Raw genomic sequence first — 19,193 nt, 5'->3', positions numbered from 1 at the left:
GAACAGACCAGCAACTTTCTAACTGTGCCCTGAGGAGCCATCCAAAGAAGATTATGCTTGGACAAACAAAGGCAGTAGAGCCTAGTAAGATGGGTTCTGTGCTCAGAAAGACCTAGGTCTCAAATTCTGACTCCATCACAGAAAACTAGACTTAACTGAAGACTTGATTTTCCTATCTATTAAATAAAGCAAACAGTTATTGATTCTCATGATGTGAAGTTAAATACATACATTAAAGGTCTGTTAGCACAGAAACAAACTCATTTCTAAAATAAAAGTTGGGGGTGGGAGGAGCCACTGGAATACGTGTCCTCTCATATGTTTAGACTTAGGAAATTCTATGAACATTAGTAGATAATTAGCATACCCTTCTTTATCCCACCCTCCAGGTCACAAACCCCACAGCCAGTAAGACAGCATAATCTGTGTGTAAAGGAATCACAGATGAAATTCCCTACTCCCACCTTCAGTTCACCAAAAGCCTAACCTGCATCTATTCTCACCCCTCATTCACTCCACCACTGCCCACATTCTCAAAGAGGACTTTTGCTACAATACAGATTTGAATATGTTAAGTTGGTTTTTCCAAAAGTGAGTGGTTTCTTTTCCAAATTTCCCTCAAAAATGACATACCTTTGGCTGCGATGAAACAGGAGGAGTACTAATCAAAGGTTTGATAGGGACTGTGTTAGTTTGAGGTGTGCTTATTCTTGGAGACACATATGATCTTGGGGATGATGCATCAGAAGTTAAAGACATTGGAGACTGATTAGATGGCTGAGCTGTAAAAAAGTGAAGCAATTAATTTCAAAGAAACCAAAACCTTTCTCTATACGTGAAAAGGTTTTTCCACCTCTTCACAGGCCCTCTACCCCCCAAAGAGAACACCTGAGAGTCAAGAATCTGAAACATTCACTGGGGCCACACGGGTTAAATTAGCCGTGGATTAGACACACACACCCAACGTGTGCCTCCCCCAACCCCTTTCTTAGGCCAGAGCAAGAAGGTAAGCCTGAACTTATTCTTACATGGGAAGGCATCCTCACCATCCTTATTTCCTCTTTCTTATTCTACATTTAAGATTGGTCATCCTCCTTTATCTCCTGCCTCATGAGGTTAACCAGAAAGATAGAAATCTTTTCACTATTACATTTCAATTTCAGAATAATATATTCCTGCTCAGGTTATCAATTTTTTGAATTGGGGCTGAGGGGCAAGTCAAAGCAGCCTGTTCATTTCTCTTTTCTTCCTATGTATGTCCCTTTCCACTGAATACTTCCACAGAGAAGAGAAATGGCTTATTTGAGACCCGACGTAAGCATTTCTGCATCCTCTGCTCAAAAACCATCTACCATCAAACCTGAAACCAAACTTCAACTCTTAAAATACATTCAATGTCTCACAAAGATTGAGGACATACCAGTTTACATTTAGCTTTGGAGTAAAATATTTCATTGGGAACTTAAATTCTGAATTAAATATATATTACAGATTTAATGGCAATACTGCAAGACAAATGCCAATGCTTGCCTCATCTCAAAAAGAAACAGTAAATAAAAATACTGTATATACTGGTGTTAAAAAAAAATCAAATCATTATTATAGTTAATCTCTTCAAAGACTAAAAAAAAAATTGCTATGAAAACCCCCTCCAAGTTAATATGCAATTCTAGTGATACCTAAGAATATGAATACCTTGTGTAGAGAGCTGAGCAGCTTGAGAAATCAAAGAAGTTATGTTGAAAGCAGATGGTCCAGCAGTAAGAAACTTATGAATTATAGACTGCAATGATGCTTGTGTCACAGCTGCTGTAAGAACTAAAAACATATTATACCTTAAATTAAAATAAAAACACAGAAGCATTTACAGCATTAGTAATAATGTGAAAACTCAAAGAGAAACCACAGAAAACTGCGGTGTTTCAAACCAGAACTCTAGAAGATAGGAGTAATAAAATGGATCTAGAAATGTGAAATGATCAGAGGAAAATAAATTTAATCGGTTTATAAGCAAAGGAAAAGAGTTTCCTTCACACTAAGATTTAGGTGTTCAGTTAAAGAAACTCCTCTGAAACTTTTTAAAAACAGTAAAGAGTGTTCACTGGAATTTCTGATTATATAACCAGAAATCTATTCCTCGATTTGCTAAAATGTTCAGTATGTTACTTGGAATTAACTGGATAAATGGCACTTACTTCATCCAAATACTTTATTAGACAAGCTGACCACTCAAATCCTGCATCAAAACCCACTGCAACAATCTTTATAAGCAGACATTAAAAAGCTAGGTAATTTAGGAATACAATGTATTTTAAAAGCACAGGATTTTGTATTGTTGACATTTTCCTATGCTATCATTTCTTCAAACTGTTTAAAAGCCCCACTTTCCCTAATAAAACAGTTACCAATCACACACACACACACACACACACACACACACACACAAATCAATACAGAAAAGTACAATAAGAACAGAAGATTATTGACCGACTAGGCTGAAATAGCTCCAATTTTAAGATAAAGGAAGAAATAAACCACTTAACACTACTGCTAAATATACTCTGTAACAACAACAATGGACACAAGTCAAAATTGACTATTCTAAACAGAAATTTTTGGAATGTCCTTAGGACTGTTTCAATCTGAATGGTTTGTGAATTAAAACTACATCCTCTTTTATTTCGACTTCTTTGAGGTGACTGCCTAAATACTTTAGTAGCATACTGAAAAGCAAAGTTGGAATTAATACTGCAATTAATAGGAAAACCAGAAAAATGTTATACATTATTTCTCATCTCAAATTTTTTTCAAGTATTGTAAGAAAGAACTACCTGAATTCCTACTTTTATTAATTAGCTTATTTTTAATATTCCAAATAATTATTTACTCATGTACATGAGGTTTTTTGAATTATGCCAGAATTCAAATATTTTTATATTAATGTTTTTGGAAATGGCTCTGTTTTTACTTTAAAAAAAAAAAAACCAGCATACACATTAGGCAAACACAACTCATCTACCAGGTATACAGCAAGTCTTAAGTAATATACAGAAAAATCCAAACAGTGCTAATTCAATTATAATACCGAAGGCCTTGGATTATGGGGGATATATATCCTAATGAATAAAGTTCAAATGTGAAATTTCAAAATGAAACAAAGGCCAATGCAAGTGAATTTTTTAAAAGCTTTACTATGAAAATTTACCTTCATTTATTTTGGATATGTCCACATTAGAATTATTAAGTTGCAGTGTGGCTTGTAAAGCAGGAAGCAACTGTCTAAGAAGGTTGGGGTCCTGGAGTAATGGAGGTATCGGGGACTGTGGAACAGGAGAAACCGGGATTGCTGAAGCTGATGTTGGAGGTGCAGACGTGGGATTCAGTCCAGAGGCAGAAGATGTGGAAGGAGTTGTGCAAGAATGTGATACAGATTTGTCTCCTGGCGTAGACTCTGAGTAAAAAGGAGATAATAAGGCTGAGGAAAGTCATTTGAATACAGGAAACTAGAACCAATAACCAACAAGCAACTTTCCTGTGTTAAACACCACTCAAGTAACCTCATTTACTCTCTCCAAGGTAGCACAGAAGGGGCTAAGTATTTAACTAATTAAAATAATGAGGTAGTGGCATTTTTATAGCCCAACTTCACAGGTGAGAAAAATAAACAAGAGAGATTATGGAACTTGCTTGAAATCACAACACCTGGTAAAGCAGTAATTCAACCACATTCATGTATGATTCTTAAGGTACCATGCTCTGTTTATTGGTAATGCTGCTTCAAACAGTTACAAAATTAACTACACCTTCAAATAAGCTTTCAAAGGATAAAGGGACAGCGTAATTCCCCTGGACTTAATTTAAGATGAAAATGTTTATGACCACACTAACAACCCACCTAAAATAAACGCAACAATGGCCTGAATACAAATCAAAATTGGCACCATGGGGAGTCCCTCCAGAATAGGAGACAGATGCATGAAGGAGACTCCTACTTTGAACTTTTATACTTAACAGTTTTAAGACTTCCTTTTATAATTAAATATATAACAGAACTATTTCTATTTGTAGGATTTAAAATTATTGGCACTAAAAAGGATCCCAATATATTCAGTATTTATATTATAATACTATATTATTTAAAAATAAACCAAAAAATAAATATATATTCTTGGAAAATTATCATCTTTGAAAGCAGTAACTGCAAATTACGTGTATAGGTTCCATGAAACTGCAATCAAAACCCCAATAGCATTTTTGGCAGCATTTGACAGGCTGATTCTATTAATTTATTTAAAAAAGACAAGGGCTGGTATAGCCACAAAATTTGTGAGAAAAAAAAAAAAAGAACACAGCTAGTGAGAGGTGTCTTACCAGTATAAAAAATTACATTTAAAACAAAACCAACTTAAGGTAGATTAAACTTCTGTAATAGAACTAGTAGAGAAAATAGGAAAGTACCTTGGACATCTAAATACAGAAAATTAGAAAAAGCAAACCAATTACATTTAAAGTATTGATAACCAAAGTACATTACCCAGAAATCAAGAAAGACAAACTACAGAATAGAAAAGTGAATGGAAGATATGAAATAAAAAGACATTTCACAGAAGGAACTTGAATGGCATTAGAAAACACACAGGATAATCAACTTCACTGAGGATCAGAAAAATGCAAACCAACAGGGGTATCCTTTTTTGCTCGCCAGAGTGACAAAAATTTAAAAATCTGACAGTATCATATGTTGAAAAGGAGTAACAGGAACATTTCTGATGTACACTAAACTGATGTAACCACACTGCAGAATAACTAGGCATTATTTAGGAAATGTGAAGATGCACACACCTGATGACTCAGTAATTCCCTTTAGGTAGAATGTCCTTAGAGAAGCTCTGATGTGTGTGAATTGGGAGAAATATTCAATAATTTTTATAATAAGTACTACACTTATTTTTACTTTAGCAAAGAACTAGAAACGAACTAAATATCTACCAACAGAAAGATGAACACAAACTATTTTCATACCACAGAATTTTACATAGTAACTTTAATGGAATAAAAAAAGGAGTTAGAAACAGAGGACATCTGGGTAAAAAAAATTACAACTATTCAAGTTACTCTGACAGATTCTTACATACTGGCCTAAAGACTAAATATGAAGATTTGCTTAAGTATCATTAGTTTCCCGTACACACCCCTTTCTTAAAGATGATTTTCAAGCTCATATATACATTGTATTACCCAAATTAAGACTATTATGATGCATAAAAGTTTCAGGAACACTGTACTGATTATCACGCTGCTACCCAGTAGCTGTAAATCCTTATTTCCAGTTCTTAGAACTAAACATTCTTTAATCTTCATGTCCCAAAGTAGCAGGAATTACTAGCAAACATATTGAAAAGGGACTCCTCTATCAGTTTTTTTTTTTTTTTTTACCCACCGCCACAGTAATAGTTAAAACCACCAGGGGCAATAACTCTCTTAAGTATGGACCTCATGGCTGCTTTAGACACCTGTCAAGGCTATGTTGATCAACTATGATCAATTCATAAAGTATGAGACATTTTAATTTTTGTAATGCACACATTTTAAAGGAGGGTTAATAAGCAGAGCAGATTGTCTATCATGTTCAACCCTGCTGTTCTGTATTCGTAAGTATACAACAGAAACCTGAATGAAATAGGTTTTCCTTTGTGAAAACATGCTGTCATTTATTACATTTTCTGGGGTAAAGACAATAGTAACAATTTTCTCCAGATCATATTCCTTAAGGAGCAGCTTAGGCAACGTAACATATAGCTTAGGGTTTGTTTAAGTTTAGAGAGAGGGCCCATGAACAAGCACATGAGTGAGTGAGGGAGGCACAGAGAGAAAGGAGAGAGAGAATCTCAAGCAGGCTCCAGGTCAGTATGCAGCTCAACAAGGGGCAGATCTCACAACCCTGAGATCATGAGCCGGACGCGTAACTGACTGAGCCACTGAGGCGAGGCGCCCCCAGTATACTAATTTTTTATTGAAGTATAATTGACATACAACATTGTATTAGTTTCAGGTGTTGTTCATTCTGTATCTGTATATTTTGTGAAATGATTACCAGTTGTGAAATTATTTTTATTCTGATGAGAACTTTCAAGATTGATTCTCTTAGCAACTTTCAAATATGGTCACTAATACAGGTATTAGTAACTTCAGTTGCCATGCTGTACGTTATGTTCCTATGCTTTCCTTTTATAACTGGAAGTTTACACCCATACAAAATGTCCTTCCAAACAATGTCACGTTATACATTTAAGATATTACTTCCCATAATCTACATGTATAACTGAGAATAGTGGAGTTTAATAATTAATATAAATGTAAAATGCTACCCACCCCAAAAGGTAGTCTTAGTTTTACCATTAAAATATCACAAAAGGTATTGGTTGGGCACCTTTCCTGATTTTTACAGTCCTAACACAGATCTATGATAGTACTTAGCATCTTCTATTATATAGTTTGTTATCTTTCCCTTCTATTAGAAATTGAACTCCTTCAAGAGAGGAATTTTGTTGTATTTACCTCTGTAGCTCTGGCACAAAAATAGGACTTGGCAACAATATGGCATCAGTAAGTATTGGGTGCCTGATTCTGCCATAAAGGCCCAGGTCCACATAAATGTGCTCTCCTTCTTAACCTCTAGGTGTAGACCTTATGATAATGGGGAGGAAAGCCTAAGGTCTCTACACATAAGTAACCGACAAAACAATTAACAGCTCACTTTATGCTATGTTCAAAAAGGGGAGTAACAGTATATAGTCTTAGAGATAAATTTAACTTATTTAAACTCACTTTAAATAACCTTACACTCAGGCACCTGGGTGGCTCAGTTGTTAAGCATCTGACTTCAGCTCAGGTCATGATTCCACAGTTCATGAGTTTGAGTCTCATGTCACATGAGCTCATGCCCTGCTCTGGGTGGAACACAAGCCCCGCTTCTCTTTCTCTCTCTCCCCCTCAGCCCCTCCTGGGATTCTCTCTTTTATGTGCACATGCGCGCGCGCGCTCTCGCTCTCTCAAAAATATCTTATACTTAATCCCTTAAAAAAAAAAAAAAAAGGTAAGAAAGGAAACAGAACTATTTGGAATAGTCATCACATAATAGTTTTTTTTTAATATAGACATTTTAACTTTTTTAAAGTTTTAACTTATTTAAGTAGTTCCTACACCTCATTTGGGGCTTGAACTCACAACCCCAATATCAAGAGTTGCTGGCTCTTCCAACTGAGCCAGCCAGGCACCCTTAGGTATTTCATTTTAATTAATATTTCTCTTTGTCTGAAACCTTTTAATCTGGAATCTGTTAGGAGGTAAGACTAATATAATTAATAACATGCTCATAACAAATGTAAATCTAAGTAAATAAAAACTTAGATCTTTAAAAAAAAAAAAAAACCTAGGTTGCTTTGAAAAGCATTTTTTAGTCTCCTCCTGAATCTCTTTTAAACTTGAATAAACTAAATCACTTTCCCATCTGGTATTTCTATGATTTACAGATTTCTAGCCAATCCTTTAATATGAGTCTTAAAATAAGCATGTGATCCTCTGATTTTAACTTTTGTATATATGTTTTGACAAAACGTTTTTCTTTCCCTTTATGTCTGTAAATATAATTATTCATTTATATTTCCAATGCTCACCAGTAGGGGGAGGAACCTACTAAAGACTAAACTGCACAAACAAATCACACAGAAATGTTACTATACCCTGAGTCGTTAAGATTTAAAGTAACATTCACCTCTTCTAATTCTAGTCACCCATTCAAAATATTCAACAGCATAAACCCAGGTCAAAATCTATTTTTGACCTACATTGTTCTGGTATGCCAAGTAATTCCTTTTTGACCTACACAGTAAGATCTAAACAGATACAGCACTTAAAGAGTAGAAAGTACTATACTGCATTTCTAAACATTAATTTCCTGATGTTTGGATATTTGCTGTAATAATACTCCACCAGGACATGAGAACAAGCACCAACCACTGATAAAACAAGGGCAGTCTGTTTTGTTCTGTTTTGTGTTAGTGGTGTTACACTGAAAATTACAACATGGAGAATTTGCAAAGGAAACGAAAGTATTCAAGTGCAGTAGAATTAAAAAAAAAAACTGTAAGGTAGCTTGTTGACAGCAATATAATCCATGACTCTTGATTTATTTTTAATTTGGTAATTCATGAATACTTTAAATCATCTATACATCCACAAAGGTATGGTGTTGATACGGAATATATTAGGATATGTTTTTCAAGTTGTTTTTTTATTCAACTGAGAAAATCTTTAGGCTAATAAAGAATAAACATTTAAAATTTTTAAAGATTTTATTAAAGTGATTTCTGCAATAACCAACTTACATATTCCCATCAACTGTGCTTCCCCACATTCAACTGTTAACTGTCACTAATCTTAAGGGTGAAAAATCTCATTTTAATCTTAATCTCCAATTTGTATTGATAAAGCCTTCTCTTGAAAAGTGTTATGCTGTTAAAAAACATACAACATAACATTTACCACTTTAATCATTTCTAGGTTTACAATTCAGTGGCATTAAGTATTTACATTGTTGTGCAATGTAAACATCACCACCATTAATCTCCAGAACTTTGTTATCTCTCAAACAGGAATTCTGTAGCCAATTAAACAAGAATTCCTTACCACCCCAAATCCTAGCAGCCACTATTCTATTATCTGTCTCTATGAATTTGCCCACTCTAAGTACTGCAAAGCAGCAGAATAACACAGTATTTGTCCTTTTGTGTCTGTCTTATTTCATTTAGCATAAGGTCTTCAAGGTTCATTCATATTGCAGCGTGTATCAGAATTTCCTTCCTTTTTAATGGCAATACTGCATGTTTATCTAACACATTTTGTTTATACTGTATCAGCTGATGGACACTTGGACTGTTTCCACCTTTTGGCTACTGTAAATTAATACCGATAAGAACAACATTCACATAATAATACCTGTTTGATTCCCTGGCTTTCACTTCTTTTGGCTATGTGCCTAAGCACATAATTGCTTGATCGTATGGGAATTCTAAGTTTTGTGTTTTGTTTTGTTTTTAAGGAGACATTGTATCCTACAGGATCTGCATCATTTTGCAATCTTACAGGTAATGTACATGGGATCTAATTTTCTCCATATCCTTAAGAACACGTATTTTCATTGCTGTTTGTCCTTATAATAGTCATCCTAATAGTGTGAAATATGTATTTCACTGTGAATGCCCTTTTCATGTGCTTACTGACTGGCCATTAGAACATCTTCCTAGGAGAAACATCTCTTCAAATCCTTTGCCCATATCTGAACCAGGTTGTTTAATTGTTCACTTACAGAATTTCATATATTCTGGACATTCTGCATTAACATATGATTTAAAATTTACTTCCTCTCATTCTGTGGGTTATCTTTTCTCTCTAGAGTGTCCCCAGATGCGCAAGTTTTCATTTTGATAAAGTCCAATTTATTGTTTTGTTGCCTGTGCATTTTGTGTCCTAGCTAAGAAATCACCCCAAATCCAATGTTCTAAAGATTTCTCTGTTTTCTTTTGAGAGTTTTATAGTTTTAGCTCCTAAGTTTAAGGTCTTTGATCCATTTTGAGTTAACTTTCTATAACTATAAACCGAGACAAGCAATTTTAAATTCGTCTTCTATAACTGGGACTGTTCACATCCATTGCTCATTTTTCTAGTGGATTGGCTCTTTCATATCATTTTGATGTATTTTTAATGTATCCTTAATGTACTGTTATGTATATCGCAAATATTTTCTCCCAATTTTGAGATTTGTTTTTCAAACTTTATCTCTGTTAAAAGGAAGTTCTACACGTCTTGTGTTCAAATCAACATTTTTTAAAAGGCAAATGCATTTTGGGTCTTGATTTAAAAAGTCCTCCCCTAATCTCTCAAATTATAAACAGTATTTTCTAATATTCTTTTATCACAGGTACTGTATTTCTCCTGTCCCACTGTTCAAAGTGCCATCTTAGTTGACTAACATAATTTTAAATTTACTGACTAAAACAGACTACATTCTTCCACTAAAGTACTCAAATTATTCAACAAAATCTGAGTAAGTCTATGGCCAGTCTTTTTAATTTTCATGACTAGTTAGTAATCTTAAAAACTGTTAGAATGCAAAGCAAGTGAAGGCTGAATGTGGCCCACTACAGCTAGTTAATGACCAATTGAAGCCTTCAGGTTCATTCAAGTTTCACTGTCTACAGATACCATCAAAACACAAAAGGGAAATTTAATCCAAATGATTAATTCACACCTCATGTTAATGAAGGACTAATCCCCCCCCCATTAGCTTAAGAATGTGGAATCACGTAACTAACTATATCTAAATGGTTAGTATGTTAATCTCCTGAGAGCTAGCTTTGTAAATCACTGAGTAACTCTGCTTCTGTGGCTATTTTGCTTTACTTTTCAAATTACTAAATTACTAATTTACTAAATTGCTAAATAAGAAACATCCTAAAATTAAGGTCATTAAACTCCTCTGGACCCGCAGTTATTTGGCCAAAGCAAAAGTCTCCTGTCCATTTTGTCATTTCACAAATCTGGAAGAGAGAGCAGTTAGGACCAATTTAGAATGGTCAATGGGGTACCAACTGATAAAAATCAACTTTTAGGTTTTTAAGCACATCACTATCTCTGTTACTTTGTTATATGGTTGTTCAATAGAGTAATCTTGCCAGTAGATATTCAAATGTTACCCTAGCAACAGATACAGATCTAAAAGAAGATACCTGACCTTGTTTCACTCTACTGAACACCAGGATTGTTCCCTACAAAACTGGAGCTTCAGATTCTCCAAATTCCGGCTCTTAAGCAAGCATCTGAATTTATCTTAGGTTCTTTTACTCAAAAGGCACACTAACATTAAACAGATCTAACTCTACTGCTGGTATCCTTTACTTAGATTCACAACAAAGAGAATACTCTTATTCTTCTCCAAATACATTTAAAAAAAATATTTAATGTGCTTTTTGTTTTGAGAGACAGAGATTGACAGAGAGCGAGCAAGGGAGGGGCACAGAGGGAGGGAGACACAGAATCTGAAGCAGTTTCCAGGCTTTGAGATGTCAGCACAGAGCCCGATGTGTGGCCCAAACCCATGGACCATGAGATCATGGTCTGAGCTGAAGTCGGATGCTTAACCAACTGAGCCACCCAGGCGCCCCTCCAAATACATTTTTAAAGCCATATCCACTGCAGGTGTTTCCCCAATCCTTAACACACTCATTACCATTGTTTCAGGTATTTATCCATCTACAATAAATATTTACTGACTGCCTATTATTTTGTCTAGAACTAGGAACAGAGCAGTGGTAAATAAAAACAAAGATCTTGCTTTTGTATTACTTAATACAGCACCCACCACTGATACCCCTAGATAGAGCTTAGCTATACTATTAGCACTTATTACCAAGGGTCCAAAGAGTCTAATCTTACCAGAACCATCAACCTCTCAATATAACTTATTTGTTAGGAAAAATCCAAATAAGGAAGTCACTATATTAATGAGAAGGGTCAATAGGAAGCTTAACTTAAATAACACTGATGTATCCATTGAGGAAAAAAATGTATTTCAAATTAATGGGCAGTTCACAAATTTAGACTAACTGCTAAACAATCTGAAAAGATCTAAACTGTTATATAATTTAATAATCTTGTCTTCAATTCATATGCAAAGAGTACCTGGAATATTATACAATTTTCCCTCTATCAATAGTCAATTTTCAAAGTAATCAAGGTTCCTCCTGTAAGCTTAAAACTATTATGTACAAAATTGTTATATAAAGTTTATGATTAGCAAACATACTTTGTAGAATTAAAAATGAATTATCTATGATTTGTCAGGAATTCTGAATAACTGGAGTCCAACTTAATATAGATTTGTGCCTCTCATTACCTACAGTTTTATGGACCACCTTCCTGTACAATTATGTTTTAAGGAATATACAAAATTGTGTAATAAACACTTAGCACCAAATCTGGTACACAGTTAATTTTTGATGATTTTTTAAAAAGTTTGCCAGGAATGGTGCTTACAGCATGGAGGAAGAGGGCAGAAGGTGAAACAACTTCAATACACAATTAACATCTAACCCTAAACAGTTTAATTAAAGGAACTAAAATTAAAATGTGGTAAGTGCTATAATAAATAAAAGCACCCAGTGTTTGGGAAATACAGACTGGGAGAGGCGAACCGACACTGAGAACCCAATGACAATTAGAGCTGGCTCTTGAAGAAAGGGTACTGAGATCAACAGGATGGACTGGAAAAACAAACATGTCCTTCTTTTAAACAAAGGCTCAGAACATGAAAGAATATAACATGCCCTAAGAAATGTACAAGTTTGCAAAAGATGAATTATAGGAAGCAGTGGAGATCAAACTAGTCAGGGGCAAGCAGACTACCAAGTACTTGCTATAGTCTTCTTACTAAGAAGTATGGAAGTTATCCTGTGGATAATGGAAAACTATTAGAAAATTTTAAGGAACACAATTCAAACTAAATTTTATAAAGATGCTACGAAAGTCTGGGTAAAAGGAAGCAGAACAGTAATCAGATGTTTATTTCAAGAGAGATGTCCTGAGTTTCAATAATGGTAGTAGCAATAACCAGAGAAGGGATATATATACAAGTAAGATAGAGAAGGCAGAATCCAGGATTTGTTGATAGACAGGTAAGGGTAGATGGGGATAAATCTTATCGAAGAACAAGTAATAGTTCGGAGAATAGTGTAGTTACTCACTGAGAACCTAAGAATAAACTGTGGGGAAAGGTAGGAATCTGGGACACATATGTGTAGGAGTTAGAAATAGATTTGGGAGTCACCTTAGTAGACAAGGCAGCCACAAGAATGACTGCTCAGCAAAAGAGAACATGCTGAGCAAGAAAAAAGAAAACACAGGAAAAGGCCGAATAATACTGAAATTTATAGGGCAGAATGAGAACTAGGAAACTGAAGACTGGCAGTATCCCAGAAACAAGGGAAAGAAAAAATTTCAAAAAGCAGGTAAGAGCTAAGAAGTAACTGTTGAACAAGAGAGGAAATGAGACAAAGACCTTTTAAAGGCCTTCATAGGATTTTAACTCACCAGGGTTTTAAAATAAAATTTCTGTGGCCAAATAATCAAAATTATAAACCATTAACATCCATTAGAAAGTACAAGCATATTAACAGTTACTGCATTAATTTAGATTTCATCTCTCAAGAATTTCTTCACAACCTTAGTTCTGCATCAGGGTAAATAGGACATATACGTATGACTTGGTACATCATCGTGGAGGAATCTGACATTTGGAACAAGCTGCTTAATGTTTAATGTATTAATAAGCACTCAACAGTAAAAGTACGTGGCTTAATATATTACTACCACCAAAAAAATTCAAGTAACATGCATGAAAGAAAACAAGAAGGAAAAGAAACCTAATTATGAGAACCCTTTGTCAACAAATTAAATCAATGTGAAATAACGAATTGGGTAAAAGCTCAAAGACTCATCAGATCCATGTAGCACCTCCCAAACTCATAGGTGTTCACAAGTTTCTCAGTATTTACTGATGCTAATATGCTAATTAGTCTAATGGGTCTTGTCCATAATTTATTTCCTTATTGCCTTTTAACTGCCTTAATTTCTTAAAACACACTATTATGTGTGAAGTTTAGAACTGGGAGTGGCCGATGCAGATATAATTATCTCATCACTCTGCTTCTATTATGGGTTACCTCCCAAGTAGTAGTTGCCACAATTTTTCTCTAACTCTTTAAACAAGCTATGGTTATCAGCACCAAGTTGAATAAAAACACAATTTGGGCTGCAAAACTTAACTTCTACTCTTCAGACTTAAGTTCTAATTCAGACATTAGGTCTCTATCTTATAGCCCATGACAGTTTTCTAATTCACAAATTAAAACCAATAGTTGCGTGGTATGCAGAAATAAGAAGCTTTAAAACGTCTATTCATACTAAATTTTAATTAACAAAAGACAATATCTGAACTAAACCATCATGACAATTATTATAAAAACTGAAAATTATACAAATATGAAGGGATAGTCCTTTGACTTTGAGAAGTTATTTAAACCATTACTGTTATAAATTAAGCACTTGACTTCAAAGTGTCAAAGGCAAAAACAGTGCAAAGGCTTCATAATTAAAAATTAAAAGAAAAAACTAAATATGGTTAACTCTAGACCTAAATCTATGCAGTAACATTCTAAAAGACTTCTAAAAATTTTTTTATATAATTAAGAGTCTTATTCAAGCTAATGGAGATCATGTAATATAATCAAAAACTCAAACTATAGTTCAACGTGCATCTAGTAATAATGGCATACCTTTTCTTTCTGTTTTCTGTGCAGGGACAGATGATGTGGGTGTAGGCAGTTTTGATAAAGTAGATGCTCCATTAGCATCAAATGATTTCTTTGGCTGGTGATCAGACTGTAGCGTAAATGGACTAGAAGGAAGAGTGCTTGGGGTAGCAGTTGGATGAACCACTGGTTTGATGGGGTGCTGTACTGGCGTAGAACTACTGTGAGTCTCTGCTCTTGGCAGTCTGTAGTCTCTGTCATTGTGTCTGCTTGTCTGAGACAAAATATTCTGTGGGAGCAAACTACTGGCATCACTGGAATGCTTGTCTTCCACTTTAGTTCACAGTTCGAAAAAAGAGATGTTGGAATGACGGAAGGGGGAAGAAAAAAGATTACGTTAGAATCCTGTCTTTTACATCAGCTAATTTAGCAACATACCTGTACTTGTATCTTGATATAAAACTGCAAGCCCAGTTAGTTATCTGCAGTTTTACCACGAGCATATAAATATCCGAATACTGAAAAGAGGAATTTTAGCTCAATTGTAAGCATTAATCTGTACTGATGTCAAGTGGGCTACTAGTTTTGGGGGATTCTTTAGAACCACACCACAGTTCAAACAAAACATTAAAAAAAATATGTGGAGTTATAACATTTTGCTCAAATGAAAACTTTTTAAGTATTTTAAAATAGAAAAAGGAAATGGTCCATTCTTCTAAAATATGGACCATAGGTTCTAATGACTGAATTATCCACAGTGGTTCAACTGCAAAGGAATATTAGCTTTATTAGCCTGACTGTTCTGAATACTTAAGTAGCTAACTAGTCTGTAAAGTAGTTTGTGCTAGGGGTTAAATGATCTTATTTTGGGATAGCTGAATTTATGATGAACTGTGCCTTCAATATGTAAATCAGTTCATATTTTTAATAATGCTAATAATACCATTTAGTTATAAACTCAAGTTACAGATAATGCTATCTGGAAATACAAGACTACATCTGACAGCACAGTCAGAAAAATCTACTTGCTATTTATTAAAAACATCTTCTTCCAATTCAAAGTCACAAAATATTTAAACCTCATAAATACTTCTACTTCCAAAAAAGAGTACAAGGAAAATGTCAACAATCATTGTAACAAAAATTGGATTTATCAAAAATTCTAGTCAAAATTTTAATGGTCTATTTTATAACTAAAAAATTAAACAGCTTTTAAGTGGAGAAACATCTTAAAATTCAAGCACATATATAATGATAATATTACCAAAGGATGCCCTCCCTGTTGAATATTTTAGTTTTTTTCCAATTCATGGTTTCTCCGAGTCTAGAGATCAAGACAGTACAAAGGAAGTATGATTAAACTACAAGTCAGTTTCCAAATCAGTGCACAACTCCTACATGTTGCACTAAACAAAAGTGTACTAGGTATTGCCAAAAAAACTTCAGCTGTATCAAAATACAAAGTCTTTTGACTTAAAAAATGAAATTCAGTGTTACGTTACACATATATTAACCTTAGGAAAAAAATAAAAAAAGAACACATAGATTGAACTATCAAGAGCTGAATACAAACATCTGTTGCATGATATTAACTCATCATTAAACCATCAACTTGCATGCACATGAAACTTTAGAAATTTTATTTTAGAATTTCTTCCTGGGGGGGGAAAAAAAGAATTTCTTCCTGGAAAGAATACTGCTACAATAGAAACTTTTAGGGACAGAAATAATATCATGCCCAATTCCCACCAATCATGTCACTTGATTACCAAGAATCCCCTCTCCCCTGACACCAAGAAAAATCCCTTTCAGTTCTGTATGACTAGAGTCAAAGTACAAGTAAAGGCATTCAGATGAAAATTAAAGCTGATACTTCTTCCAACACTTGTAACCTTTAGAGGAAAAAATGGCAGCAGGATTACAGTAACTAAGGAAGCAGAAGCTCTGACAGCTTTCTATTATTTACAACTCTAGACAAAACACAGTTAACGCAATGACTCTACTTGTATAACCCCCACAACAAAGACATTTGGCAAATGTCTGGAGACATTTTTGGCTGTCATGAATGGGGAAAGAGGAGGTGTGCTACTGGTATCCAGCATTAGAGGACAGGCACGGTCTACAGGAGGCGTCCCACAACAAAGAAATCACCCAACCCATTGGGTTCTACTGTTGAGAAACCCCAAATTAAGGTTTCTCTAAGCATAGAGCAATTAATCATTCTATGAGGCACAGATTAAAGACAATCTAGTAGCAGTAATACCAAATTTAAAATATTATCCAGAAAGTTTTCAATGTCAAGTTCTGGATTACTTTATGTGCTATATTGCAAAAAACAAATCTATTTTCTACCTTGATCTCTTTACATATAAAATCTTTCAATCCTGCCCTACCTTGCCCCACACATACCTCTTTTATCGGCATTTATGAACTACAAAACTTTAGGCCTTATCCTACATGAACACCAATACACTGGACATATGGGAAAGTTGCCAACATTTTTGGATAGACAACGTTAAGCACCAAAATGGCTTAATAACTTCATTACTACCACTTAGTATATAACTCAGTTGACCAGTTAAGGAAAAATAAAAGGAGAAAGATAGCTAAGGTTTTTCTCAAATGTTACTGAAAAAGTATGACTCATGACTCATGACTGTATTTCAACACAAAGTCAGACCTACTGACTCATCATCTGCACTTCGAGGAATTTGGCTAAGGAAGTAATAAGTGAGCAAAGACAGGAATCACAGCACTGTTGACATTAGGAAAAGGCTAAAATCCACAGAAGTATCTTATTTATATATGAGGGCACATCCAAAAATGGAAAACCATGCAGTCAATTTAACACATATAGATTTATAAACTGACACAGAAACATTTCCTTGAAATATTACTGAACAAAAGGTTAAAAAATAGTAACATATCATCCCATTTTTGGTATAATATATAGTTTTTATACACATTTGTGAGCACATAGAAAAAAAAGTATATGCCCCCAAATGTTCCAGGCTGATGGGATTTAAAACTGTCGCCTCTAACTTTTTAAGAACAAGATGCCTCACTTGTGAAATTTTGGAAAAAAGAAAAAGAAAAAGAAAAAGAAACTATTTCATTTTTGAAAGAAAAAGAAGCACCCAATGTAATAACTGATTTTATTTCCTTAAAGACAGTTTATTAAAAAGACAAAAAACATCATTTTCATTTCCATCATTATTTGCATCAAATCTTTAATTACTTCTTTCATGTACTCAAGGGAGGGAAAGGGGCTTAACGGATAAGAGTATTTTGGAAAGAATAAAGCAGACATACTAGGCTCTTTTTTTCTGTTTGGGAACCATCACCCACTAAGAGAGAGGCCTCCCCAAATATCTTAATAAACTTACTATTTTTATACCCATTTACCACTCCTCCTCCATACCTCCTAATAACCCCCCCATCCCCTCCTTTTTCTGCAGCTTGTTCAGGAGACCCACAAGCTGGGTGCTATTTTTTTTTTTTTTTTTTTTTTTAACCCTGAGAGGAAAACCTTTATCCCATTTTGGACTGTTTGCCAGAAGTCACAGTTACTTAAGATAGATAGTAAGTGAAATGGAACTAGACTCAAGCCTTCTGTCTCAAAATACAATCATTTTAATTTCCTTACTTCAGTACGTTAAATCACTGTTTCCTAAGAATTAAGTGCAACTGCACTAATATATCTGTTCCAAGGAATGTAAATCAAACATTCAGTGCTGAAGAACTGTTAACTGTTTCATCTTAAAGTTTTTCTCATCAAAAGTAAGTATCCTCTGCTGAGACCAAATACATCCCCAACTTATGTTACAGGAGGAGGATTCAAATGCTCACGTCCAAGAATTTTCAGAACACATCTTTTTAAAATTCTTCTCAAAATTTCAAATCTGACAAAGAGCCTAAGAATCCTATGGTGGCATTTAAATTCTATTCTAGGCAACGGAAGCCACTAGGAATAGACTACTGCTAGTAAAAGCTCCAAATTCAAACTCACTTTGAATTAAGAAATAAATGTATAGGACTCATACTGTCCCACTTAGACAAAATCTGACCTCAAAAAATATTAAGATATGCCTACAGTATGGAGACATTATCAAATCTAGGATAATGATGAAATCAGTTTATAGATAGGAGGATAAAAGTTACTCCCTGATAAACACAAAGCACCGATACTTTCATGTCACTATCTGTATGTGGCCACAAATCAATTATTAGATGGAAACAGTGAGTTTTGGAAGGGATTTCACTGTCCAGTTTAATAGGACACAATTCAGTAAAGGGGGAAAAACACAAAACTCCCGCCTTAAAAAAGCAATCAATCCACATTATGAAATTTTATTTCTCACCAATTCAGCTGCATTATAGCCATTATGAGTAGTGATGAATACACAGGTGTACTATTCCTCTGTGCACCCTTTTTCTTTTCAGGAATCAAAATGGTGGAGGTTAAGGGGACAGAGCTAACATAAAAGAAACCCTGTATGTTACTATTACTTTAGCTGACCTATGTAAACAATTATGCATACACAGATAAATACAAGAACTATAGGAGTGAATCAAACATTATACTGTTACAAAGAAAATAATACTTACTTCCACTGGCAAACCCACTAGTGGCTGTGGCTTGCATCACCTCCCTTCTGTAATCCCTATCTTTTGGGAAGCTATTGACTGCCATCTTGTTTGCTTCTTTTTGTCTCTGTTCTCTACAAATAAAACACAGATAAACCCATAAAAATTATATCAAGCACAATCAGTTTATTTATAACAGTACTCAACAAATGCTCAACAAAATGGTAAAACGAAAAATAA

General features: G+C 34.4%; 1 protein-coding gene across 3 annotated transcripts in view; it reads right to left on the bottom strand.

The window, feature by feature from the left end:
* Positions 1–19,193, bottom strand: part of WAC (WW domain containing adaptor with coiled-coil) — a 75,661-nt gene that overhangs the window by 9,443 nt on the left and 47,025 nt on the right. For 2 of the 3 annotated variants that reach the window (XM_029955605.1, XM_029955606.1), the window contains exons 4-8: positions 18,975–19,087; positions 14,391–14,699; positions 3,206–3,451; positions 1,696–1,818; positions 634–782 (exon numbers count right to left, since the gene is read on the bottom strand). In XM_029955605.1, the coding sequence (XP_029811465.1) occupies positions 634–782; positions 1,696–1,818; positions 3,206–3,451; positions 14,391–14,699; positions 18,975–19,087 (940 nt within the window). The remainder of the gene's footprint in view (positions 1–633; positions 783–1,695; positions 1,819–3,205; positions 3,452–14,390; positions 14,700–18,974; positions 19,088–19,193) is intronic. The other variant, XM_029955607.1, reaches the window with a different exon arrangement.

Source organism: Suricata suricatta, chromosome 10, assembly GCF_006229205.1.
Source record: "Suricata suricatta isolate VVHF042 chromosome 10, meerkat_22Aug2017_6uvM2_HiC, whole genome shotgun sequence".
In the NCBI taxonomy this organism is placed as follows: Eukaryota; Metazoa; Chordata; class Mammalia; order Carnivora; family Herpestidae; genus Suricata; species Suricata suricatta.
The sequence above is the reverse complement of the archived record's forward strand: the minus strand, read 5'-3'. Positions and strand labels throughout refer to the sequence as shown.